The sequence below is a fragment of the Perognathus longimembris genome, chromosome 13 (assembly GCF_023159225.1).
Source record: "Perognathus longimembris pacificus isolate PPM17 chromosome 13, ASM2315922v1, whole genome shotgun sequence".
In the NCBI taxonomy this organism is placed as follows: Eukaryota; Metazoa; Chordata; class Mammalia; order Rodentia; family Heteromyidae; genus Perognathus; species Perognathus longimembris.
Genome location: NC_063173.1, coordinates 20,485,227 through 20,512,451, shown reverse-complemented (window position 1 = coordinate 20,512,451; position 27,225 = coordinate 20,485,227). Strand labels below are relative to the sequence as shown.

Sequence of the window (27,225 nt, the reverse complement as noted above, 5' to 3'; positions counted from 1 at the left end):
TGCATGTGGATGAGGGGTGAGGGGGCTTACCTGTGTCTACTTTTCTACAAAATTGACAAGGCTTTTTTTCTCAGGTTTCTTGGAAACCTGGTAGTTTTAAACTACTTTTTGTGCTCATTCATGTGACGTGTGTATGTGTGTGTGTGTGTGAGAGAGAGAGAGGGGGGGGTTGGAGAGAGAGAGAATATGTTGGAACTGTGTCTTGAACTCAGAGCCTGTACTTTCACTTGGCTTTTTTGGGTCATGGCTGCCACTCTAGCACTTGAGCCATACATTTGGTCCAGCATTTTGCTAGTTAATTGGAGCTAAGAGTCTTTTGGATTTTTCTGCTCAAGCTGACTTTGAAGATCCCAGATTTCAGTCTCTGGAGTAGCTAGAATTAAGTATTACAGGCCCGAGCCACTTGTGCTCAGCTAAAAGCTACATTTTGAAAATACACATAGAAATAGTACTAGTAGCTGACAGTACAATAATAATTAGCAGTTTCAAATTTTGTACAAATTACAAAATTTTAACTTAAGTTTTAGATAGCTTTTTATTTAGATAACTGATTACAATGACGGTTCTAGGCAAGGAACATAACAAGTCCAAAGGTGTTGAGGTAGGAATGAGCTTAATGCATTGCAAGTACAAAAAACATGGTATGGATAGAATATTAGGTGATGAGGGGATTTGAAGAGGTATACTTGTTATGAATAATGTAGACATAATGTTGTGTCAGAAGATGTATAGTTCTCATAAAGATTCTTGGCCAGAGATCTTAAGGTAAGTCTCTTTTGTTTCTGTAACTATGACATAAGTATATGTCAAAGGATGGTTGTGAAGTTCAAATAAGGTTGACTAGAAATTACTTTTTCCCACCCACTTTTTTTTTCTCTAATGGCTACTACACCTCATCTTTCAGTGACATTGCTCCTCACAGCAACATACTGTGTCATGTATGATATTGTTGGTTTGGTCATGGGCTATGAACTCTATGAGAGTTGTGTGTTATGTACTCGATATGTGGCTTGGCACTTATAGTAAATGAAGAAGTAACATATAAAAGTAGCATTTGAATATTGAAAGTGAGTACTTGTTTCTCTATTGCAAGAATAATACAGTGCTCCAACCATTGAGTGATTTTAGATGTGATTATAAAGATCTAGTTACAAGTACTACTTATTCCATTAAAATCATTTAATAGTACTTAATATGTATATAATAGTTTTCTAAAAAATTTATTTTGCTCAATGAAATGAAGCATAATTTTTTTTTGGCAGTACTGTGGTTTGAACTCAGGGCCTTGTACTTGCTAGACCACTTGAGTCGCACCTTCAGCCATTTTTGCTTTAATTTTTAAACAGGACTCCATGTTTAGGCACAGACTAGCTTGGACTCTAATACTCTTTTTTTTTTAAGTTTTTATTATAAAACTTATGTACATAGAGGTTACAGTTTCATACGTTAGGCATTGGATACATTTCTTGTACTGTTTGTTACCTTGTCCCTCATACCCCCCTTCCTCCCCCTTTCCCTCCTCCCCCCCCCCCCCCCCCGCCCCGGAGGTGTTCAGTTCACTTACACCAAACAGTTTTGCAAGTATTGCTTTTGTAGTTATTTCTCCTTTTTTACCCTGTGTCTCTCAAATTTGGTATTCCCTTTGAATTCCCTACTTCCAATACCAGTAAACACTGTTTCCAATATACTCAGATAAGATTACAGCGATAGTGTAGGTACAACCACAGGAAGGTGATACATTGGAAACAATTGTTATATCACAGTTGTAACTACTTTCAACGTCCTATGTTTATCTGTAGCTTCTAATACTCTTATTTGTACTTCTAATGTAGCCGGGAACACACACATATAGTGCCACACCCAGCTTAGGTTGAGATGGGATCTTGCTAACTTTTTGCCTGAGCTGGCCTCAGTCGTTGATCCTCCCAATATCTGTCCATTGAGTAGCTAGAATTATAGGCATGAGCCACTGTGCCTGGCTAAGAATAATTTCTTAGTATCAACCCACATTAAAATTTCCTAGTGCGCCCGTTCCCAAATGCATTTTGTGACTGTCCTCTCCAAATCATGATCCAGTCCAGGATCATACATTATAACTGACTGCTGGTTATTTCTGATCTCTCAATATTGAGTATTTCCTTATTTATGGCACCATCCTGTTAAATTGTTTCACCATCCTATTAAATTGTTTGGGCCCATTGTCCTGCTTCTAGATTTGTCCTTTGTTTTATTCCAGATATAAGAAATAATTTAAATCTTTTTAAAACTGTTTTTGGATATGATGCTATTTTGATACCATAAGAATGTTCAGCTCATGTATGCTTCAGTAGGACATATGCTAAAATTAGAACAATACAGAGAAGATTAGCTTGTCGCCTGCGCAAAGACGACATGCAAACTTATAAGGCATTCCATATATATGCATATATATATGTGTATATATTAGTGCAGCTCTTCACTAATTATTTCCTAAAGATTATAACTGTTAGTTGACAATTCTTGCCCGCGTCAGTAATTTAATTATCATTTCTTATTCTGTCATTCCTTTTAAATTTTTTAGTTGTCATTCTTGTGAAGTAGAGCTTTCTCATCAGTAGAGATGATCTGGTTACCCAATATTGTTTCTGGTTTTTTTTATATGTATGTGCTAGTATTGGGACTTGAAACAGGGCCTGGGCTCTGTTCCTTAGCTTTTTCATCCAAGGCTGGCAATCTGCCACTTGAACCACTGCTCCATTTCTGGCTGTTGGTGTTGGGTAGTTAACTGGATATAGGAATCTCATTGACTTTTCTTCCTGAGCTGGCGTTATACTACGATTCTCAGATGTCAGCCTCCTGAATAAGATCATAGGCATGAGCCACTGGCACTCAGCCTATCTCTATTTTTAAGACAAAGAAGCTGAAGTTTAAGAGTTAAATAAATTGTTTGGGGATTATAGAATAGGGCTGGAGCTTGAACACAGGTCTCTGTGATTTCCGAGTCTCAGAGTGTTTTTGAAATGCTCTCTTAATAGATAGCATTAATAGATTCTACTTAATAGTGGTGTTTTTTAAAGAGTATATAACATAATTTGTGTATTTACTATTAATGTTATTTGCCTATTTACTATAAGCCTAGATAAATTGGTCTTGACTTTGGCAAGGCACTAATTAAACAGGCTCTTATACTTTTTCCAGGTAATGTTTATACTACATCCATATTTTCCTGTCAAGTCAATAATTTTTCTTTCTTTTGGAAAATTAAGTAGAAGTGTTGGGGCACATAGGGAAAATTTCTTTCCATATTAGCTGTTTTGCTCCCCCTCTCTCATTTTTACCTATTCTTTCTCAACTCATAGTTCTTCAAAAGAAATCTGATTTCAGAATATTGAATGTGTTTACTTTCATGGGAACTCAATTGAGCTGATAGATAAAAGATATGAGGAGGATCCAAGAGAACATAGAGAAGTGAGGAGGAACTGGTGGAACCAGTTGCCAATCAGTATATAAAAATACCAAAGGATATTTAGGAAAAAGTGAAACATTTGATATGGCCAGTATACAGAGAGCTTGGATTGAAGGGAGTTGTATGATAGTTAATGAGATCAAGTAGTTGGATATACAGCCCATGTATATGAGGAATGGGGACCTTTCCCTTTGTGATGAAACCATTGGTCCTTTGTAAGTGAGGATACAATGTAACTACATTGTATAGAGTAGTGATGCTATGTGGAGGACAGCTTGGAATATAATGAGGTTAAGAACTGCTAAGAGTTTCTTTAGTAATTTGGGAGTAATGAAGGACAAGGGAATATAAACAACTTTCTTATCTCTTGTACTGCTGATAGTGATACAGGAAGTTTGAATGAGAAGGTACTCTGCAGATGATTACCAGATGATTTTGGCCCTTCTGACCTTCCTCACTCCATCTCAGACACACTCTATACATAGCAAGATGTGCTAGCTACCAGTGATAACTTACATACATTCCTTTATCTGGTAATCATTAAATGAGTGCCTATTATGTAAGGCTTTTCTATTTTTTCTGATTCTGTAGTCTTGATTTTGGCCCATGAACCTGTTACATAGCCAGTTGCCTATTTTTTTTAATAAATAAAATTTTATTGTGACATTTACATATTTTTGTGACTGATTTTACAGTGCCAGTGTTAATCAGTCTCAGTAGAAGCAATATGACCCACTCTAAAATGTCTATTATTATTATTATTTTTTTTTTTTTTTGGCCAGTCCTGGGCCTTGGACTCAGGGCCTGAGCACTGTCCCTGGCTTCCTTTTGCTCAAGGCTAGCACTCTGCCACATGAGCCACAGCGCCACTTCTGGCCGTTTTCTGCATATGTGGTGCTGGGGAATCGAACCCAGGGCCTCATGTATACGAGGCAAGCTCTCTTGCCACTAGGCCATATCCCCAGCCCTAAAATGTCTATTATTATAACCCTTCATAAAATATGGTCGATAATCCCTGTTTGAAATTAGCAACTCGTGCTAATAGAAAGGAGGAAGGGACCTTCAACTGCTTTGTTGTTGGAACAGACATGTTAAGATGTTGTAAGAGACTAAAATATTGCCCTGATAATTATTATTTAGGAACCAGGTAGGAAGTTAAGTACTTCTTTACTATTAAACAAAAAAGTGGGGTGGGGGAACCTCAGAACAATATAAGGTGGGATTTAGGCTTAAGGAAACTAGAAGCTAATGTAGTAGTAAATTGCAGGCCTTTGGGCTAGATCATTATGTGAGAATGGTTTGGGATATTAAGGATACACAGCTAGAGACTAAGACCTGTTCCAGATGATCCACCATTGTATTGGAGGCCCATCCCCGCCATACTCACACTTTTAAGAATTTTATTTTGGTGGTTAGTTTATTGAGTAAATGGAAAGATGGAGGAGGCTCTGTGAATTGCACCAGTAGAATTTTAGTTTCTGGCTGTTGAATTGATGACTAAGTATGGAATATTGTTTTCCCTTCTTGTTTGAATTTCCATATTTGTTCAGGGTCTGTACCAACTAGAAAAGCCCTTAAATGCTAAATAGGGTGTGAAATGTGTGTGTGTGTGTGTGTGTGTGTGTGTGTGTGTGTGTGCGCATGCGCATGCACATGTTGTGGTGTGGTATATTTGCTCAGTTTTTTTTTAAAACTTTTCTCTCCTCTAGGTTATCCTACCTACAAAGAAAAAGTAAAGAAGAGGCCTGGGGGCCGCCCAGAAGTCATTTACAACTATGTCCAAAGACCCTTTATTCGAATGTCCTGGGAGAAGGAAGAAGGGAAGAGCCGGCATGTAGACTTTCAGTGTGTAAAAAGTAAATCTATTACCAACCTGGCAGCAGCTGCTGCAGACATTCCCCAGGACCAGCTGGTAGTCATGCACCCAACTCCACAAGTGGATGAGCTGGACAGCCTTCCCATTCAGCCCCCTTCTAGCAACAGTGACCTCGATCCTGATGCCCAGAATCCAATGCTGTGATGCTGATGATCCTTGAAACCATAGCATGCTACTCTTCACAATGACGGTGTACTCCTCATTCTGCACTGCAAGGCCACTCTTCTTCATTGTGAGCTGCACATGTTTAGGATATTGCAGTGTAGGCTTTTTTAAAGACCAAAGGTAGCCGAATGGTTTTTTTTTAAACGAGTACAACTTTAGCATCCTGAGGTTCTAGTTACATAAACGTATTTGTTTACCAGTACGTTTGTGAAATTGGTTCTTTGTATGTGGGACAGTCCTTTTTCACACACATCTAGATCTTTTCAGAAATGGTGGAAATTGGCACCTGGGGTACTTCAGTGTAGATTGATATTCATCTCACCTCAGATAAAATGCAGAATATTATGTAGTTGCACTTTATAAATGGTGGTCAAATGGAACTGTTCAAGCCATTTTATAGTTGTGATGCACAATATAACTTAAATAAGTGCTTCTATAAAAGTATTCCTTCAGTAAAATGTGTATAGTTTGCCTGTGATGAGCAAAAAAGTGAGTATTTATCTTGGGCTTATTTGAATGACTAGGGTGAGATTGCTGCTCATATCTTATCAGTTCAAGTGAGTCAAGTGCAGGGAGTGTGAACAACAGAGGTGGCTTATTATCCAGTCTGCCTTACCCTTAATCTGTTCACAGATATTTATTTACTAATGCTTTTTTTCTTAAGAGTTATGGGATAGAAAAATGAAGTGTTTGCTCTTCATTTACTAAATGATTGTAAACTCAAGTTTTTCATCAAAATAAAATTCCATTGTTTTCATGTTTCTGACCAGCTTCATAACCCCCAACTAGATGTTGTCAAATAGTAGCTCAAAGAGCTCTAGTTTGGTATATTTGTGATTGAGGCACTTAAGTTTCCTACTAATTATAAAATATACTCTAAATCCTGAGCAATATCAGAGCTGAAAAGAGTATTTTCTAGTCTAACTTTATAGGAATGATGAAATCACTTTACCACAGTGTGTAAGAGGCAACTTCTCAAACCAGTTCATTGCCTTTTCTATTATGATGTGCTGCTCTGCTTAGCAAATTATTCGTGCAATGCTATTTTAAATATTCTGTAGACTAATTCAAGAAAAAAGAAATATTGAGGTACATCATGTCTGAGGTCACTTAACCCTTGAAGTCCTAGAACAATTAATTAAGATAGTAGGATAAGGAAATTATGTAAAGTTTCAGAATTGTTATGAAGATCAAAAAGGCCTTATAGGGCTGAGTTGTGGCTTGGGTGTAGAGTGCTTAAGGCCCTGAGTTGAATCCCAAGTACTGTAAAAACATTGCAAATGTAACTAGCATAGATAATCCATAAATACCCACTGTCGGAACTGATGATCCAGCCCTGCAGCATATAGACTTTTTTTTAAAAAAAAACTGAAATGAGAACAGTTTTTATAGAACAAGGGAAACATTTATTAAAAATATTTAACTGTCTAATACATTATACTTTAACCCATATTTATAGTAAAGGATTCTTACAAGGAAGAATAAACAGTTTTATGATACAATTAGTATAAGAAATATCCACATGGGGGACTTCTTTGTAGTGTAAAAACACCATACATCTGAAATGACCATTTTGCATATAAAAGCTACCAATGATGCTTCTGTGCACAATGATTAAAAAATTCAACACAAACAGAATCCAAAATATACAAGTAATGCAAGCTATTGACAGCTAGCCCAAAATCAATGATGAGGAAACACTGGAGCAGGCTTAGTTCCACTTTGTCTGAAGTTACACATAGTAAGATTGACTTATATCAATGGCTCTGAGATGGCTTTTATGAAATCAGTACATAAAAGCTGTTCTCTCCCTATCCAGTAAGCTTCACAGACTGTAAAACTCCACCAGTAATGCACTTTGATACTGTAGCTGTTGCCAAAGCAACGTAGTGTTTACAGCGGCCATGGCAAGTCGCTAAAGTCAACAGGACCACCCAGCCCAGCATCTGCTTCCAAGAGACTCATGATGACGGCCATTGCTGCTTCATCATTACTGGGACTACTTGATCCTTGGTCATTGTCTATCATGTCTATGCCTATGTGGGGGTTCTCACCTGCGGAGGAGATAAAGACTGGTCAGGAAAAACAAAAAGAATCAAGCCATGTTTAGATTTACTAAGTACTTTCTAAGCACACTTAGAAAAATAAAACTAACTACCTGACTTTTTTAGGCCTGTATTGCCTTTTTTAAAAACACTTGTTTTTCAGAGAAAATAACTTTTTAGAAATAAGAGCAAAGTGCTTAAAATTCAGTAAATGTTGATATTTGAGTTGACTTCATTTTAATATTCTGATAGTTAAAAAGAGAGTTACAGAAAGAATAGCAAATAGGAAAGAGGAGGACAAAAGATTGAGAAAAGGATAGATGGGTTGGGAGAAAAAAACTGGCATCATTTAATGGCTTTTCCTGCCTGCTGAATTTTACTGATCACTCTTTGAGGCTTTATCCTGAACCTGCTTTGGCTCTCTTTCTAAAGATTAAGTACCATATGGACCTGTCTAGGCTGCTTCAAACACACTTGGATCTCAACTAAACACTGAAATTCTTAAACATATTTCGAACTTCTGCTTTGTTCTTACTCGTATAATAAGTTCTTAAAACCCTCTTTATGCCAGATGTAAGCTCATTATATGGAGATGAATAATAATGTCACTTACCAAGAATAGAAGAACTATCAGAATAGGGATAACCTGGGTTCTCCTGAGCCTGCCCTGGTAATAGACCACTGGAAGGAATGTCTGGCGTCCCTCCATTTAAAATCTACAAACAAAAGGGAGAAAGTGTGAGGTCTTCCACTCAAATAGAATTTCCAATCAGTATAAAAAATGTTGAGAGTTGTGTGTGTACACACACACACACACACACGGCTATTCAGAAAACAAAAAAATCTCTCCCCTAAACAGTTCTTTTCTCTACATATGGTTTAGCTCACACAGGTAACTTAAAGTCAGACTAAAATCCCTATCTACTTTTCAGATCATGCTTAAGGCCAAAGCCTAAACATAAGTGAGCCCATCATGGCAGTTACACTATAAGGAAGTAAAACATAACAGCAGATGTTGTTGAAGGAGTAATTTAGATTGTTACCAGGCTGTGAAGAGATCTAGCTCTAAGGAGTCACAAATAAACAACACACTAGAAGTTTATCTCTTTTATCACCAGTTAAGTATAGGAGCCAATATCAGTAACTTCTGATTTCCATTCTTAATCCTCTGGAGCATTATTATCACTCTAATTCTGTCTTGAAATCCCTCCACCTTCCAAGCTTTGTTCCTTGGGCTGAGTCTCAGAGACCATCCTTTGAGAAGTATTTGAACTGGAGGAATCTGGTTGTTGGATTTCACAAGAAACAGTGATTCTGGTTTTCCAGCAGGTGGCATTACAAGTTACTTTATCTTTACAGTTCAGTTTTCCATTTAGGGATGGATGCCTTTACATACTTTAAAATTATTGAACACTCTAAAATTTTTGTTTTGGTAGGCTATATTTATCAATAGTTACTAGATTTGAAATTAAAACTAGCATATTGTCCAAATATAATAAAACCATCACATGTTAACATGAATAATAATAGCCTTTTAATGGAAAACCAAACTTTCAAAACAAAATTAAAGAACCATTGTTTTTACATTTTTGAAAATCTAATGCCTGGCTTATGAGAGTTCAATAGATCTTCATATTTGTTTATCCAATCTGTTTAGGCATGTTTTTGATTGAAGTATATGAAGGAAATCCAACCTCCCACAAATAAGTAGCTAGAAAAAGGGTGGTAATTTAATAGCCTTTTAATAACTGGTATTCTTTGATATTACATCACATTAACAAATGGATGTTTCTTAATATTTGTTGTAAGGAATCTGAAACTTCATCTATGAATCTTTTGTATCCTGTTAAAGTCCATTGACATGTCTTGGCGTTTAGAATGGATTATCAATCAATGGTTTTGGAATGTCTTGTAGCAGTCATTTATAGGATATTAGTTTACTGATTTATTTGGCTCTTCCATATGTGGCATTTCATTATACAAGATCAAAACATCACCACTATCTATACCATCTTGTAAGTTTTGAGAAGGAGTTGGGCTCAAAGTAACAGATACAACATGTCTAAAGGTTCCAATTCTAGTGACCACTATCAGTTGTTTTCCTTGAAGTGACAAATACGTGCTAAATAACTCAAGTTGGAATAACCGTAGTTTGTTAGAGTCAAATGATGCCCTCTGAAACAAGCAGCTAGTTTACTTTAGCTTACAACGTAATCACACAAAGATCTTTTCTTTAGACAACAGCCATCCCAGTAAGTGATACAAATACTTAAAAGTAATGGTTTTTACTGCTTCACCCAGGGCCCTGCTGAAATTGAAATACCAGCTGTCTCATCCAGGACTGCATTTAACACAGTGAAAATAAAGGGCAATGCCTTAGCATTGTTATGAAAACAGCACTGACCTTGAGATCCTTGAAAGATTTTTTTGGGGAGAGGGGCAAAAGATCACAGGTGATATTAGTGGAATTGTTGCTTTATCTGAACTTGTTTTAGTGCCCCTAAATGTCTCTATTCTTCTGAGATATGTGGAAGACCACTTAGCCCTCTGCTTTGTTAGCTTGATCCTGTTTGAAACAGCTTGCAGGCCAAATGACAAAACTGGAAGTGATTGGGAAGGGCCACCTCTACTCTGGTCTGCTGTGCCATTAATGCTGTCATCTTGCTTTTCTGGAAAGTTCTGCTAAGGACTCATCTCTTGTAAGGATAGATTCAGAATTCCTCTCCAAGACCCACTTTTTTAGGCCCTAAGAAAAGGAAAATGTTCTCATAACTGTCTTTAAAATATTTGGGACTTTGTGGTGAAGAGTACAGTCAGATTTCTGGCAGCTGATGTCACAAGCCTTGGATTATAGTTTAGGGACCTACTTATTAAGCAGTGCTGGGCAGCTTAAATGTCAACTGTAAAATTATGAGGCTAAGATGATAGGATAATACATGAATAATATTTAAGATTGTACTGGAGGGATAACTTTTCAAACCCAAGTAGTAGAAAACCTTAGTTGTATCAAGAAAGCTGATACCTAAAAGTTATATTTTGATACAGGGACAGGAAGGGACCAGGGGCACAATAGGAGAACCTACCTAAGCGCACAGCTGGCAAGCCATGTGTGGGCAACACCTAGAGACAGGCACATTCACATACTCTCCCGTAATCAAACCATGTACAGAGCTGCTGCTTGTTCTAACCAATATGTGCCCCAGTATAGATGTAAAAGTTACACAAGCCCACATGGCAAAGCTAGGCTTCAAAGCCAAGTCTGCCTTACTTTGACCATCCATTTATCCATTAATTTGCTGACTTTTCAACTTCTTAGGGAAGTAAAAACCCTTTCCAAATGGAAGTTTTTGCTGAGGATTCCTATATAAGATAGAAGAAGAAAAGCTTCTCTTTGTAGAAGCGGGTATCCTGTCCTTGCCCTCTCTCCTGACCAGCTAGCTACCTCTGGGCCTATTCCCCCTGGGAGCACTGCTTATCTTGCTAATTTAACCTCTGAGGAGGCAACCATTGAAAACCCCAGTCTTGTTTCTGTCAGAGTTTGTGCCCTAGAAGGTCTCATCTGTGTAAATTTCTAATGTTTTGTGTTTTAGGAAATAAGACTTCATGTCCAAATATGTTGGCCCTTGTGCTGCCCTAAACTGACACTATTTATAGATGTATGCTTTCCAATTAGTATGAACTATGTTGGAAGCTTTGTGGTGAAGATGAAAACAGATAAGTAGTTTCCAAACCTCTTGTAGGGATCTTTTCAAGAGGATTGGTGTCTGATAAACTATCTGTGCCCAATATGGTGCCATCACAGGAAAGGCAGGTGGCAGATCCCCAGTAATGAACTGTAAAGCTTGGCTTGGTTTCCACAGTGCTGCTGGTGCCATTACTGTTTCCAGTGATGTCTTAGAGACTAATGATTCTCTGTCCCTGAAAACTGATGGGGAAACGTACTTTATTTTTCTCTTTTTGGTCAGTCGTGGAGCTTGAACTCAGAGTCTAAGTGCTGTCCCTGAGCTTTCTCACTCTAAGGCTAGCACTCTGCTACTTTGAGCCACAACGCCACTTCCAGTTTTCTGGTGGTTAATTGGAGATAAGAGTCTCACCGACTTTCTTGCCCGGACTAGCTTTAAACTGCAGTGCTCAGATCTCAGCCTCCTGAGTAGCTAGGATTACAAGTTTGAGCCAGTGCCTGGCGTAGAGGTACTTTTCTATGTGAGGTACTTACTAATCCATTGCTCATGGAAACTGTGAATTGCTCTGTCATTGGAGCAGACTGACAACTCCCCTTTCCTGATGTTCTTTCTTGCCTTCCCACAGTCTTATGGGATAAATCCTCTTGAGGACAGCAGCAAGCCTCCCCAGTTCCACCAGTATGCTTGTCCCCAGCCACGCACAGATGCATATGCTTGAAGGAGAAGCAAGTCCAACTTCACAACTGTAGACTTCTAGCATTTCAGGACTTAGGTCCGAGGCTCTCTCACCTAATGCATAAGCCTTACCTTCTTGCCTCCTGGGGAGGAGGCATCAGGGGGAGGCGTGCTTGTGATGTTCAGTGGGCTGGAGCCACAGCTAGAAGGTGATGACCCCCTTATCCTGTCAGAGAAGATAAGGGTTAGTTACACTGCATTCTCTTTTTCAGGGGATAGTAGGTGTTTTGCTAAAGGGTAAGGGTGAGAAGGAGGATGACAATCAACGCATAAGGGCTAGATAGTAAAAGATTCTGTGGGTCATGTGGTCTCTATCACACTACTACATGGACAGTGCAGAAAAATGAATGAGTATAGATATGTTCCAATAAAATTATTTATATAAACAGGTGACAGAGTTGGTTGGCTTAGCAAGAGCAAGACCCTTAGTTCAAACCCCAGTATGATCAAAACAAAACCATAACAAAACAAGAACAACAAAAAAGTGATGTGAGATTTTTTTTTTTCTTTAGGCACCTGTTCTGGAATACAGACCCTGATATGGACATTGCTCCAACAAACCCCTTGGGTTAGGTTTGGATTCAGGCTGAGTTTTCAGTGGCCAGTTCATTTCCTCATATAATCCAGATGAGTTGGTTAGCCCTAGGAGTTTATAGCAAATGATTTATCCTCTCTCTCTGACATTGTGAAGGTAGGGTCTAGGAAATGGGCGGTGCCAGGGGAGCTTGCCTGCACCTAAAAAGTAGCCTAGGAGAAGTAGCAACCTTCTAGAGAAAGCAGGTGGTAAAAAGCGGACCTGGGCCTTTCTTATTGAGTGTCTTATTGGAGGTTTATAGAAATAAAGGCTTGGGACTGCGAATCTCCATGAACTTGCTAGGCTGGAGGTCTCAGGGAATGAAGCGGAGCTAGAGTTTAGAGGTAGGGTAGCAACTATGTTACCAGGATCATCTCCATGATCAATGCAGTTTTGGGGTCACTCAGGGACCACTTTCTAATACCCAAGAAAATTGTGACTCTGGGCCTATATTGCTTCTAGATTCTCCTCTAGATTCTTGAGTGAACATGCTTTTTTGTTTTCTCTCCTGGACATACTAGGATATACTCTTCATATTCAGAGATGGCTACTCACTGACAGTTGTTGAAAAGTTGCTGTCATTCCACTTTTCCTACTAAAGACTATGAAACCACTATTTTCCCTAGGTTCCAGAACAATCTTGGAATTTCAATTTCAACATCTAGTAGAGCATCATCACTGGGTTGTCAAACATCCCTCCCTTTACCTCTCCCTATTCCAGTGCAACTTCCACAATATCTCCGCATCCCACGGTGAAATGAAATCTTACAAGTTTCTTCCAATCCAAACTCCTCAGCATTATTCCTCAGGATTCTTCACTCCCCATCAGCTTGATCTGTGGTTCTCTTCTGCTACCCATTTAGGTTGTCTGCTTCCTGACTTAAATGCCCACTCAGAATGCCTGGTTTTTATGGAGGGAGCATCCACTCACCCTCATTGCAAATCTTGGCTAAGACTAAGTTCGAACCCTTGTTGGTTGTAAGCATGAATTCTCTGCTTTTCTATTACCATAAATGAAAAACTATCATAAGTTACCATAGAAATAAAAGACTTCTCAAAGATCTTAATGCTGAGGTCCTTTTAAAAGATCTTGAGGTGTTTTTTGTTTGGTTTTGTTTTAAAGCTGATCCTGGGTTTTGAACTCTAGGTTTGGGCTAAACTCATTTTGCTGTGTCCCCAAGCTCCTTTTGCTCAAGGTTATTAACACTTTACCACTTGAACCCACAGTGCTGCTTCTGGATTTTTTTCTATGATTAATTGGAGATAAGACACTCACAGACTTTCCTGCCTGGGCTGACTTTGAACTGTGATCTTCTGACCTGAGCCTCCTGAGTAGCTAGGATTACAGGCATGAGCCACCAGTGAGTCCTTGGCTAGATTTGAGATCCTTGAGATGGCTTCACAAAAAGCCCAGGGATGTGGCAACTTGTCTGAACCTGATTCTAGTGCATTCTATCCCCTCATCTTCTTGAGGCAGAGGCAAGTAGTGAGACCCATCACAGTTGAGACAGAACGGTGCTACCTGCAGGGATAAGAGCCCCTCTGTGGCCAATTGGAAAACAGGCCAGCCTCCAGTTCTGAATCAGTCCCATGTAAACTGAAAGTGTTAGCTTCTGTTTCTATGATTATAAACCACTGTTTTTCTCATCAGTATCTGGTTACCACTCTTCCTGATTCCCCAAATTCAGATGTACTTCCTTCTTTGATAGCTTCTAAAGACTTGCATTTAACTTAACAATTGTAGGGAACTTACTATATATAAAGCTGTGTTCCAGGGACTTTGCTGCGTTCTCTCACAACCCTAATGTGGTCAGTAGGAGGTAGACAGTGTCTCCCTTTTATGGTTTAAGTCAACAAAGACCAAGAAATTAAGGAAGGCCAGGTACAGAGCATGGTAAGTATAGACCTCAACCTCAGATGGACTGCTTCCAAGCTCCTCTCTCATACAGAAGGGGAGGCTCCCCCAAGAGAGCTGTCTCTTTTACTATCTGTTCTTCTAGATATTTATTACGAACCCTGAGTAGCTTCAAGAAGATATGAATGTTAAGGCCCAAAGTAACCTTGGCCTCCTGTAATGAATTGTACATCCACCCTTACTAAGAAGGTCCTTAGAGCCATACAAAATATTAGGAATTGAGCTTCCCCAAGAGTCATCTTAGCTCTAGCCTATTTTGGTTTAGTTTCTTTAAGGCACAATTTCTAAATCTCAGCCCTACTGATATGTTATACTGGCTAATTCATTCATTGTCACTCAGCTAGAGGACTGTCCTATGAGCTATAAGATGTTTAGAAGTTCTCGAGTCCCTAGGTGATTAGCAGCAGCCTCCTACCCTCCTGTAACAAGAAAAATGTCTCCTGACATTACCAAACATTCTCCAGGGTAAAGTGAGGAGGGGGAACTACCTTGGTGGAGCAACCAGAAGGTGTTACTTGCCTGTGGATTTCCATGATTTCCTCAGCAATCATTCGACCTATTTTTCCTGCCCCAGCTCTGGTTCCCCCTGGAATCCCTGGAACAGTGGGATGAGTTCTTTTCGGGCCACCTACAACAGAGGAACCTGAGCGTGAGAAAGGGGAAAACTGAGGAAGAAATGCTAGGATGTGTTAGATGAAAATACCATAATCCACTTGAAGTTTAATGTCAAGATTATGCCTTGTGAGGAAAAGGCATTCTAGTATGGAAGGCTGAAACTTCAGGGACCAGAGGTCAAAGTGTTGGCTGGGAGGGAGCACCTAATGTCCTTTATGCATTCAGAAATTATTTTACTAAATGGCACTTGCTGTGTGCAAGGTTGCAGAGATAAGACAGTGTCCTTGCCCTCAGAAGAGCTTACAGCCTAATGGGGCTAGAACTAAGTTGGATAAGTTTGGCAGGTTAAGTGACACATTTAGCTCCAGCCATGGCTTTGGGGAGTGTTTCGCTCTGAGCTGAATCTTGGCAGAAAAGAAAGGAGGGGAATGTATTCCGGGCATAGAAACCAACATGCAAGAGCACCGAGGCACAGGACAGAACTTCAGACTTCCTCCAAGTGTTTGTGAAGGATGATAAGGACATGAGACATGGAAGTGGTAGGGCAAATACCAGACCTCACAAGGGGTTCTGGATATCCTACTAATGGATCTGGACAGCATCCACAGGGGGTCCACAGGATTTTATACAGAAGCATTGATTGAGATACTAGTTCTGTATTGCTTAGTGACAGGATACATTCTCACAAATGTATCATTAAACAATTTTATTCACTGTATAACATTCAAACACAGTATAGCCTATTACATAGGTAGGCTGTAGGGTTATATAGTCTATTGTTCCTAGGCTAGTGAGTATGTTATTGTGCTGAATATTGTAGGCAACAGTAACCTAGTGGTGGTGGTGAAACATATAAACATAATGTGTTACTCTAGGTATTAGAATGGCTACCACACCACTAGGTAATAAAACTTTTTCTGACAACATTATAGTGTTATGGAATCATTCATATATATGTGGTCTTATATTGACTAGAATGTGCAACATTGGTGTGGCTGTATAGCGGAGGATGAGATAGGAATCCAGCAAGTAGAATCAGGAAGTGATTTGCGGTAATGCAGGCACCAGATAAGGAAGACCATGTGGTGATGGTAGAGATGGGTGAGTTTAAGAGACAGGAGGGATAGAACTTTGTATTTAGGCATCATGGAGGAAGGAAAGGAGGAAACATTTCTTGCTTAGATAACCAGATGGAAGGGTGCAGAGAATCAGTTGCAGATGTTCCAAATTTCAGATTCCTCTGTGACTCCAGGTGGTTCTGTCCAGGAGGTCTTTGGAGAGACGACTGGCACTCAGCAGAAGCTGGTGCTAGTACTGTTTGTGTGTGAGGCACTAGTGGGGAGCAGGGACTGAAGCCATGCAAGTAGACATGGTCCCAGGTAGCACAAGTGTTGTGTGGAAAGCAGGGGCCAAAGTTGAGCCCTGGGGGAGGCTCCCACCGGGCATAGCATACTCCCCAGACCACAGAAGCCAGGGATGATCACCAAAGAGCACTTCCCACCACAGCCACTGGATAGCCAAGGGTGGAAACAGAAGAGCATGGAGTTTGCTTTTTCACAGCTCCAGAAAATACAGTGATGAGTCCCCCGTATCCTAGGCTCCACCGAGAAAATGACCACAGCATCCTTCAGACTCAGAGAAGTCAGCATATCAGCCCTGTTCCACAGAATGTGACGGCAGGGGTTCCTGAGAACTTGGAGGTAGGGTGTCTGGCCATAAGCAGTTTTGCGTGGGCAAGCCCCGATGCCCCAGCAGGACATAGTTACCTTCTCCAGAGGGCAGCATGCTGTCCATGCTGTGGGGGGACGCTGTGAGCTGCGGGAAGGTTGGGTCCCTGCCTTCCAGGACGTTGGCTCTGTGAACATCCCAGCAATAAGGAAATGTGAGTCAGGCCTGCTCAGAACAGAACCTTTCACCTTGGCCAAGGTGTCCAGTGTCTGCTCTGGATCTGGACAGGCCAGAAAATGAAGTTTCTGCTTGAGCAGTTTGAGCAGGTCTTGCTGTATGAGGATGGACAATTGCTTGACCCTTGACCTCACTGCCTGCCACGAGCTTCCTGATTGGTGTGGGACACAGTCCAGTGGAAGTGGTGGCTATGACAGCCCACTGCCACTGCTACAGCACCCCTCTCCTGCCAGCCGGCAGCAACCCAGCCCCAGTTCCTCCCTCAGCTTTCACCACTGGGGGAGGAGGTGTGGGAAGCACAAAGAGGCCCTTTTTCTTTGTTCAGCTAACAGCTGGCAGCAGCATTTGAAGGGAACATTCTAGCTGCTAGTAGACATGGAGACCTGTCCATCTTTTGCCAAGGACGGGATGAGCTAGAACCTATGTGAGCTTTTCATGGATTTGTCAACCCCTTCTCCCATAACAGCACAAATGGATAACCAGCATGCAGAGCCTCTGGCATCCCAAGGCTGGCTGCTTAATGTGGGAACCCCCCCCCTCCCCGTTTCCAGGAGCAATTTTCCTCAAGCCAGGTTTACATGGTCTAAGTGTGAAGCTTGTCTTTTGTTAACAACTCCCTGGCTTTGGCCCACTCTGAGGCTTCACAAGACATTAGCCAGGTGGCATTAAAAGGTGGGATACTAGCTACTACCTAGACTCCTTTACCCAGTAAAGATCCCAAGGCATCTCCCTCTAAAGGAAGGGAGTTTCTGATATAAAATACTTACAAAACGACAGTGTTGGTTGAGACAATATATTCTACTTCCTTGGTCCAAGGGTTCATGAAACTGAACCATCGACTCCGTAGTGTGATAAAAGAACCATCTTTGATTTTAAACTTGTAGCAATTAGTTGTAATTTTTTCTCTTGTCTGTAAAACTGAGAATGCAAAGAAACCATGAACACTGTCATTTCCTGAAATCAGAATATTAAATGATATTCAAAACTAAATACTAGAGGTGCCCAGGCTTCAATACCATCATTCTTTAATAAAACCAAGGGAGCCAACAGTCAAAACTCAGAGAACAGATTGTTTCTGAGGGTCTAACACAGGGCCTTTTAGTTTGTGTGTCATGTCACTCTTTTCTAGTGTCTATGAAAAATTAAGGCTTTGGGGAATGCTAGGATCAGCTCTGACATGAACCCTGACAAGAGGACATTTTCAAAGGGTCATGCTCTTTCCCAATCACAAAGCCTGAAGGTGGTACAGTACTTAGGGAATGTGAACCACTGACCTATTCAAAGCTCATTATGTAATAAACATAGCTTGAGCACCTTTCATGTACCAGGCCATGACTTCTGCCCTCAGGAAAGGAATAAGCTAAGGCTACATGGAGTTCAGAAAGGGACACACACTAGCCAAGAGGAGGAAAAAGGGCAAAAGCCAGCATTGCCTGAGGAATGGCAGAGCTTCGTGGGTCAGGCCTGGACAAGAGGGTTAGTATAGCTGGAGCACACTGGAGAGCTAGATAGGAAGTCTTAATTTGATGCTGACCACAGGTAGTTGGGCTGCAGTCTAAGAGAAGGAGAGTTTTAAGTGGGAATGTGACAGCAGGTTTGGTTTGAGGAGAAATGGGATAACCATGGAAGATAGTTAGGGGAGAATGAGCAGGGACACTCATTAGGGCTGTAGGTCTCCGGGTGGGCACAAGGCTTGAACTATGGTTGCAGAAGTAGGTTGTGATGGAAGGTGGACTTTATCTGAGATGAGTGAACAGGATCTGGTAAAGACAGTGGAAGAAGGGATTTGGGGAGGGCTGTAAACTAGTCAGGAAGGAAAATACAGGAGACAGTGCAGGAAAAGAGAAGATTAGACCAGGCCATACAAAATCTATGTAAACCTTGAGCAAGAGAAGCCCCCTGGAAACAGTCATGGCCTGAGTGGAGGAAACTGTTGTGCATGCATCTATGGAGGTAGATGGTGCCCGGCCACTGGTGGTCCCTCCCCTAGCACGTTCCCGGCATGCTGCAGGGGCAGGTTTCTCTGGGGTGTCATGTAGATGAATCTACAACCAGGGGAACACTTGGAACTGAGACTTTTCATGTAGCCTGACTCACCTTGCCTATGACATTCTGCAAGATGTCCTATGTCATCTTGATGAAAATATTCATAACATGATGTGCCTAGAAGTTCTTGTGGTAGGTACGCCAAAATAGCTGTTGCCCTGAAAGAGAATAAGGGATTTTTAAAAAAGCCATTCAAGGGCTGGGGATATAGCCTAGTGGCAAGAGTGCCTGCCTCGGATACACGAGGCCCTAGGTTCGATTCCCCAGCACCACATATACAGAAAACGGCCAGAAGTGGCGCTGTGGCTCAAGTGGCAGAGTGCTAGCCTTGAGCGGGAGGAGGCCAGGGACAGTGCTCAGGCCCTGAGTCCAAGGCCCACGACTGGCCAAAAAAAAAAAAAAAAAAAAAAAAAAAAAAAAAAAAAAAAGCCATTCAAACAATTAACAGCAACTTGGCAGTGGCTAAATACTGCTCCAGCCTATGAGAGCAAGGTGTATTTTCAAAGGGCTTACATGTGGCTATGGCTGTTTTTTTAAAAAATTGAATTATAGTTATAAAACCAAGAAAATGAAGCAAAGTCGCCTTTCAGAGCCTATGACCATTAGAAATGCAATTTTGGGAGATTTCTCAACCCTATTGGGTAAAAATGTAGTAGAGAGGTAAACTCCAGAGCAAAATTTCTTATTACTGCTCCTTTCTATCATACATGAATTCCAGATACTCTGGGGCCAAAAGGCCTTGAAAAGAGGCCATCTCCTAGCATGTTGTGGCTGTTTCTATTGCCAGAAGTGTTATTCACTGGCTATCTCCAGAAACCTGTGAATATTGAGGTGGCAGAAGCAGCAGCAAATTCAAGACACCTGGATTTTCAGCCAGCTATCAATCCAGCAGGCCTATTTATTAGGCCTCTGTTTCTTATCCATAAAGTGAGGAGACTGGACCAGATCACTGTCCATTGTCCTCTCGAACTTTCTGCAATGATAGGTAAGACATAGCCAGTGTACCCACCAGTGAGCCCAAGGAACTGAACCTTTCATTTTAATTTATTAAATTCAAATTTAAATACTCATGTGAGACTACCATGGCTAACAACTACTTTGTCGGACAACTCATGACGAAAAGTTGTTTCCCATTCAAAACAATGGTTCTAGAACATTTCACAGATTTAAATAGTATGTTTAGTATTTCAGCCATGGACATCAAGCCACGCCCAATATAACTGTCTCTATATACCAAGGCCTGACAGAGGAAAATTGTATTTGTGATGGCATGCTATGGAATATCATTTTTAGCATCAATTCTCATCCCTTTCCCCTTTATGCAGAAGCTGCTGCTGTGTAGTAGGGATGAAGTGTCCTCAAGAGGGTAAATGAGGCCAGGGGCCATCAAGTCTTTTATTAGAGAAAATTATTATTCTTTTTTCTTAGAGAAGCCAGCTGATAACTTTTCAACCCAGAGTTGGAAATTCTCCCCCACACTGCTCAAGGACGAGATGTACACTCCTACCTTTGGTCTACAAAAACAAACTTCCCATCTATTGCGTGCCGAGATACATATTCCATAGACTTCACCCTGATTTCCCCGTTCACAGGCTGTGGAACCACATGAGAATGCAGTCTTCCGATTGCTACGAGACAGCTGAGGTTACACCCCTCATTGTCTGGCTCATTGTCCTCATCAAGTCCCATCTTTGTGGGTGGCCAGCTTTTCAAATAGCCTGTGCTATGAATGGTGCAGAAGCTTTTTCGATCCGCTGGAAAGCAAAATTCATGGTTAGGGTCAGTGTTGGGTTTGGATCCTGGAGGCAAAGCCATATGATGAAGGGGTGAGGTGTGGGTAGTGAGTCAAAAGATTTTTAAAACAAAGCCTCAGTGTCCAGAAGGGGACCATCAAAACCCTGTTAACCAGTGCCACATATGCTTGTGAGAGCCACTGACACAACATACAATATGCCAGTGAAGGAATAAGTCTACCTGGAGAGAAGAAGTCCCCACCCCTGAAAAACCTCTACAGGAGGTTAGCCAAGAAGGACAGGCACTGGCTAAGTTTCTGGGGTGGGTAAGGGATGAGAATGTTCCAAGGCTCAAATACAGCTTATGCAAGAAACAGTGAAGCTCTTTGAGTTGAAGTGAAATGGAAAGTTCTGGTCACTAGAAATCTTGTGGGTAAAACTGGAAACGCAGGTGGAGAGAAGGTTATACAGGCCTTTCCTAGCAAATTTGCCAGGTTCTTTTCGGACAAGAAATGGTTTCAGATGGCATTCAAGCAGGGAAGCAGCAAAATCATGTCGTGGGATGAATGCTCCATAATCGGTATTGGGGGACTGGAAGAAACCAGAACTGGTTCAGAGACCAGTGGCAAGAATACAGCAAGAGATAATGCCTGGATGCTGACAGGCCCGTGGGGAAAGCAGGAGAAATGCCTGAGACAGAACTATTGGGATATGACATCAGATATGAAGCTTAAGGGAAAGAAACAAAGTAAGTGTGGCTCTCCTTTTTCTGGACTGAGAGGGTGCTGGTGTCATTCATGCTGAAGATGAGAACAACCAATCAGGAGAAAGAAGAGACTGATTGGTACTAGCACATGTGGGCTCCCATCATAGAATATTTACCAAACACAGAGTTGGTTACTGGAATGTAGTGTATCACAAATCAGACATGAACAAACACATGAATAATGATGGAACTGCAACCATAAGAAAGCAATAGAAAGAAAGATGAGAAGAAATGAATAAGGAGAGGAAGGGAGCAGCAGGGGGAAGTTCCACTCAGAGGTGACAGCATGTGCAGAAGACTTGCCTGAAAGGGGGCATGAGGCACTGGAAAGAAGCCAGCATTGTGCAAATGCAGGGATATGACCATGTTAAGCATTCTGAACTTCTCTTCAAGAACAATGAAGAACTTTAAGCAGGGAATTGATGAAAAGTCCCTTTTAAACGATGATTGGGCCAAGTACTAGTAACTCATCCTTGTAATCCTAGCTACTCAGGGGATTGTAGTTCAAAGCCAGCCTAGGTAGGAAAGTCCATGAAACTCTTCTCTCCGATTAAACACCAAAAGGTCATAAGTGGAGCTGTGGCTGAAGTAGTAGAGAGCTAGCCTTGAGTGGAAAAGCTCAGAGACCGTGCCCAGACCTTGAGTTCAAGCCTCAGGATAGCACACATACATACACACACACTCTCTCTCTCTCTCTCTCAAAGATCATTGGGGAATGTATGTTGAGGGCAACAAGCAGATGAGAGCTGCAGATAGCCTGGCTCTGAATGTTAGTGGGAGCAGAGTCACAGCTATACATACGTCCAGTATGGTCCACCAATGGGCTATGACATGACTTTGTAATGAATGAGAGTGGGTGCTAGGAGTCACATACCTCCCAGACCCCTGGCAAAAGCAAAGGAAAGGCTCAGGTAGCCACTTGAGCAGGTATCAGGTTAGATAAGAAGCCCTTGAGATATCTAAGCAGGTGGATTTCCTAGGCAGCTAATTTATGAAGCTCAAGTTCTAAAGAGAAACCAGGACTGGACATGTAAATTTGGAAGTTATTGGCAGGTACATGACATTTAACATGATGTGAATGTGTGCTGTTACCTGTAGATTAGTGCAGAGCAGAGGAGGCCAGAACAGAGAGAAGGAGACAGCTAAAGGCTGAATGGCAGAGGACACAGAAATGAGATAGGAAGCATGTGGCTTTGTGGGATGTCGGGGAAGGGAACACGGTGAGAACAGTGAATCTCGTCCATTGTGCTTAGCAAGATGAGGTCACGTGAAGTGGACGGAGTGGTGGGTGCACCAGTGGCAGGCAGAATCATGGCTTAGGGTGTTCTTTCCCAGCCACATTAGGATAATAAGCACACTTTAAACAGAGAAAGACTAGCCACAAGACCCTGTCCCCTGTTCTTCACAGCCCTTGTCCATTGGGAGATGGCAGGGCCCTGGCTTGCCGCTCCCAGCAGCCGGAAGCGCCGGTTGAGAGCCCCACTGCAGAAGGCAAGCCTCCCCTTCATGGGATGTGAAAGAAATGTTAAATTGTACCTTTTTTCTTTGAGCAGGTGGAGGGGAAGTCCTTGTCTTCGACCTTTACTGAAGGCCTGTTACACTTCATCCTACAGAAGAAAGAACGGCGAGCTCCAGAGCATAATCGAGATGGCCCGGGGGTTATATCTGTTTTAACTGGAAGTCCAGCTGCAAATCAACACACAAAACGTGGTGAACTGAGAGCAGTGTCTTCTGTCAGAGGGGCTCTGACCATGAACAAAGCCTCTTCTTTGTGGTCTCCCTGTTTTATACCCATGATGCTAGTCCCTAGTTTAGATCTCAAAAGATCCCCTTGATTGGTGCTTTATTAATCTGGAGATATTTGTAGATGATGAAGAAAATACTATTGGACCACTAATTTAGGTGCTCTGGGGATCAAAGAAAATAACACCACAGAATTCCTGTCCAACAGGAACTTACAAGTGAGAAAGGGAGATGGAAGGGCACTGAGGTAAGACAAGTAACACCAGAGTGATGTTATGATTAGGGCCAAGCAGATGGCAAAGACAGCCTGTGCTTCCTAGGGAAGAATTTCACTTAGTACCTGAAGGATAGGCAAAATTTGGATGTTGGAGTGAAAGGCAGGGATGAGATTGCCTTGAATTCTCAACCTTGCTGGCAGCCAGAATCCCTATGGTGTTTGGACCACATTCTAGATTTGTGCTGTCCAATATGGAAGCCACTAGATGCAGCTATTGAGCACATGGATGTGGGTTTTCTGAAATGAGATGGTTGTAAGTGTGATATACACACAGGCTCTGCTGGCTCACGCCTATTGCTAGCTACTCAGGAGTCAGACTTCGAAGCCAGCCCAGGCAGAAAAGTCCATGAGACTCCATCTTCAATTAACCAGTAAAAAGCTGGGCTGGAAATATAGCTCAAGTGGTAGAATGCCAGCCATGAGCAAGAAAGCCATGCAAACATGTGAAGTCTAAGTTCAAACCTTGGTACTAAGTAGGGGAAAAAGGAAAAACAGGAATGAAGGAAGTTGCACAGGATTTCCAAGATAGTACTAACATAAAGACCCTTTAATTTTTTCAGTAGATGTCAATATTTTAGCTTTGAGTCAGATGAAAAAATATTATTGTTACATTTATCATTACTTTTTCAAAACATGGCAACCAGAAATGTAAATTTATACATGTGGCTCATGTTTGTGGTTTACATTTTGTGTCATTCTGGGACTCAAACTACACAGAGGTCTCATGTATGCTAGGTAGAGCTCTACCATTGAGTTTCACTGCCAGTCTCATTTGCGTTTTATTTCTATTGAGCTGAGCTGCTTTAGCTCAAATGAACTCACTCCAGAGGTAGAGAACAATAAAATCTCTCCCCAGTTATCATCCTGGCCTACAGTCCTCACTGTCAATAGGCTACTCCTCAGTGAGAAGCTGCGGGCTGTAACCCCCTGGGACCAGGACCATACGGATGGATCGTAACAGGTGTACTCATGCTGACAACGGCTGCATCCTCTGGTTCCTCTTGGCACATCCCACACAGCTGCTTCTCATTTCACCACCTCTGTGAATAACTTCCCAAGAATGCCAATTGGAACCTGCCCACCTAGCTCAAAGCTCTTCACTGGGTGCCCTACGCTGTGTGACTTGCTCCAAATGTATCATGTAGGCCACAAGGCTCCACAAGTCATTTCCGCTGCTCTTTTCCTCCCTTCACTACCTGACAAACATTAATACATCATTTCAAACCCACCTCTGCTGTCACTGACAGTGAAGCCTGTCCCTGCACCCACGTGAAAATTACTCATCCCTTCTCCATGCCTGGTGCTATGTTCATGGCTGCACCTCAGAAGCAGGATGCTATCTGGGTCTTTGTCTCCTAAGGGCACTAACAGCCTCAGAGGCAAGGACCAAACACCATCCATCCCTTTCTATTTAGGCCACTAGAAAGATGCTACCACCAGACAAGAATGGCAATAGGTACCAGGACCTACATCTGATTTTAGGAAGAAGCAGAGCTCATTAGTAAATGAAATGATTTCAAGCCCAGTTCTTGGATGGCATTCCCTCAGGGACTAACAGAGAACTTAGAAGCAAGAAACCAGTAGGCCATGACTGGCCTAGCCCAAGGTTAGTACTGCTGCTAGGTGCAGAGAACTTTATGTAGTGTACTAGAATATTTAATCCTTGCAACAAGTTAAAAAAATGGGTGCCATTCTGCCTATGAAAACTCTGAGGCACAGAAAGGTTAAGTAGCTTGCTCAAAGCCCTTCAAAAGTGAGTGATGGAGTCAGGGTATACGTGCCTGACAGTTTGGGGCATCAAAGACAGCTCCGAGGTGGCCTGGCATATGAGGCACAGGACCAGCTGTAGGAGAAGGGGTGAGGAGATGAGGATGTTTGTGGTGATTCAACTGCTATGGAAAGGAAGCCCAGCCAGGGAGCCAAGCTAAACTAGGAGGAGCTAAACAGCCTACTTGACCACGTTGAGGACAAAGAGATACTTTGGCCAATCCTATATATGTTCAAAATGTTCTTTCCTGGGCTGGGGATATGGCCTAGTGGCAAGAGTGCTTGCCTCGTATACTTGAAGCCCTGGGTTCGATTCCCCAGCACCACATATACAGAAAATGGCCAGAAGTGGCGCTGTGACTCAAGTGGCACAGTGCTAGCCTTGAGCAAAAAAGAAGCCAGGGACAGTGCTCAGGCACTGAGTCCAGGGCCCAGGACTGGCCAAAAAAAAAAAAAATGTTCTTTCCTTTTTCTTCTGAGCTGCGTGGTTGCAACTCAAATAGATATGATGCCTGTACAGTCAGGAAGGTACAACTTGGGAAGTTCTTGCTTCTGGAAAATATTAAAATGAATGACTAGAAATAAAAAAGAATCGAGTCCAAGAATCTCTTCCATTAAACTTGAACATTTGAGTATTCTTCTTTTTTATGTAGACTACAATGAACACAAGCCCAAAAGGACACAGATAATTCCATTTAGCCACAAACAGCAGCTATGGGAAGAGGGAGGTTGAGGCCAGCACGCACACCCTCTCTGTGCTTGCTGGACTCCCCGTGGGGAGATGGGGGTGGACTGCTGAGGAAACTCCCAGCCTTCCCCGCCACTCACTTTTTGCATCGATGAGCCTCTCCCTTGGTGCAGTGTCAGAGGAGGAAAGCTGCTCCTTCACTTTGGCAATATCTTTAGGATGCAGGTAGTCAAACAAACTCTGGCCAATCAGATCGTTCTGTGGAGATGAAATGTTAAAAATGACAAGTTACCTAGAGGTGGGATACAAATTAGGCAACAAGTGCTCAGTCTATACATCTTTTGGGATTATTTTGTATTTTTAGGTATGAGTATTTCAAATCCTTCGTATGTCAACCAGCACACATGTCCCAGCTAGACAGATACAGTGAAGGAGGCTTCAGGAAGATTTTGATAACCAGTGAGAAAGAAACAATTCATGTCCTTCTAGGGCAAGAATTTTTTGTCGGTTGTGGGGCTTGAACTCTGGGCCTAGGCGCTGTCCCTGAACTCTTCAGCTCAAGGCTAGAGCTCTACCACTTTGAGCCACAGCACCACTTCCAGTGTTCTGGTGGTTAATTGGAGATAAGAGTCTCACAAACTTTCCTGCCTGGGCTGACTCTGAACTGTGATCCTCAGATCTCAGCCTCCTGAGGAGCTAGGATTACAGGCCTGAGCCACCAGTGCCCAGCTGGATGTATTCTTTTTAACTTACTTCTGCTACCACAAGTTCCCTTATAAGGCCTCAGAAGGGGAAATGTTGGATGTGGGATGCTTCCAGCTCTGCTATTAAGCCTTTCTCTTCTTGGGAGGTATGTTTGTGTGTTTATCCATTGTTTCAAGACAGTGTCATCTGATAGTCTAATCTTACCTTAAACTTCTGAACTTGTTATCCTCAACCTCCACAGTTCTGGGAGTATAGGCATGCATCATCATGCCCTTCTAAGCCTCCCTGATCTTGACTTATGGTGTCTTTATTGCTTTATCTGTACATGAAGGTAAAACTTGCTCCATAGCCAAGCACTTCAGGAAAACTAAATTTACATTCTAACTCATATAAGTGTAATTTTAATTTAATCCTTCTGCTTACCAGGCTTCCATGCAAATACTAGTATGTAAAAGAGCAAATGAAGGAACAAAAATTCTGGGGGCATATTGGTAAAAAACCTAGTTCTAGAAACTTTAATTTGTTACTCTTATTTGACCCTA

General features: G+C 41.8%; 2 protein-coding genes and 1 non-coding gene across 15 annotated transcripts in view; 2 read left to right on the top strand and 1 right to left on the bottom strand.

Annotated features, from left to right (window-relative positions):
• The window catches only part of Btbd10 (BTB domain containing 10), a 60,900-nt gene extending 54,657 nt beyond the window's left edge, over positions 1–6,243 (top strand). For all 7 annotated transcript variants that reach the window (XM_048360817.1, XM_048360816.1, XM_048360819.1 and 4 more), the window contains one exon: positions 5,155–6,243. In XM_048360817.1, coding sequence (XP_048216774.1) covers positions 5,155–5,465 — 311 coding nt within the window. In that variant the 3' untranslated portion in view covers positions 5,466–6,243. The remainder of the gene's footprint in view (positions 1–5,154) is intronic.
• Positions 2,317–2,421, top strand: LOC125362826. The gene has a single exon (XR_007213128.1). It is a non-coding gene; the product is annotated as a U6 spliceosomal RNA (small nuclear RNA).
• Positions 6,244–6,851: 608 nt separating the features above from the next.
• Positions 6,852–27,225, bottom strand: part of Arntl (aryl hydrocarbon receptor nuclear translocator like) — a 104,735-nt gene continuing 84,361 nt past the window's right edge. For all 7 annotated transcript variants that reach the window (XM_048360812.1, XM_048360813.1, XM_048360809.1 and 4 more), the window contains 10 exons: positions 26,119–26,236; positions 23,040–23,189; positions 20,512–20,758; positions 19,056–19,162; positions 17,726–17,876; positions 16,820–16,908; positions 14,958–15,066; positions 12,022–12,115; positions 8,145–8,247; positions 6,852–7,540 (listed from right to left, as the gene is read on the bottom strand). In XM_048360812.1, the coding sequence (XP_048216769.1) occupies positions 7,380–7,540; positions 8,145–8,247; positions 12,022–12,115; positions 14,958–15,066; positions 16,820–16,908; positions 17,726–17,876; positions 19,056–19,162; positions 20,512–20,758; positions 23,040–23,189; positions 26,119–26,236 (1,329 nt within the window). In that variant the 3' untranslated portion in view covers positions 6,852–7,379. The remainder of the gene's footprint in view (positions 7,541–8,144; positions 8,248–12,021; positions 12,116–14,957; positions 15,067–16,819; positions 16,909–17,725; positions 17,877–19,055; positions 19,163–20,511; positions 20,759–23,039; positions 23,190–26,118; positions 26,237–27,225) is intronic.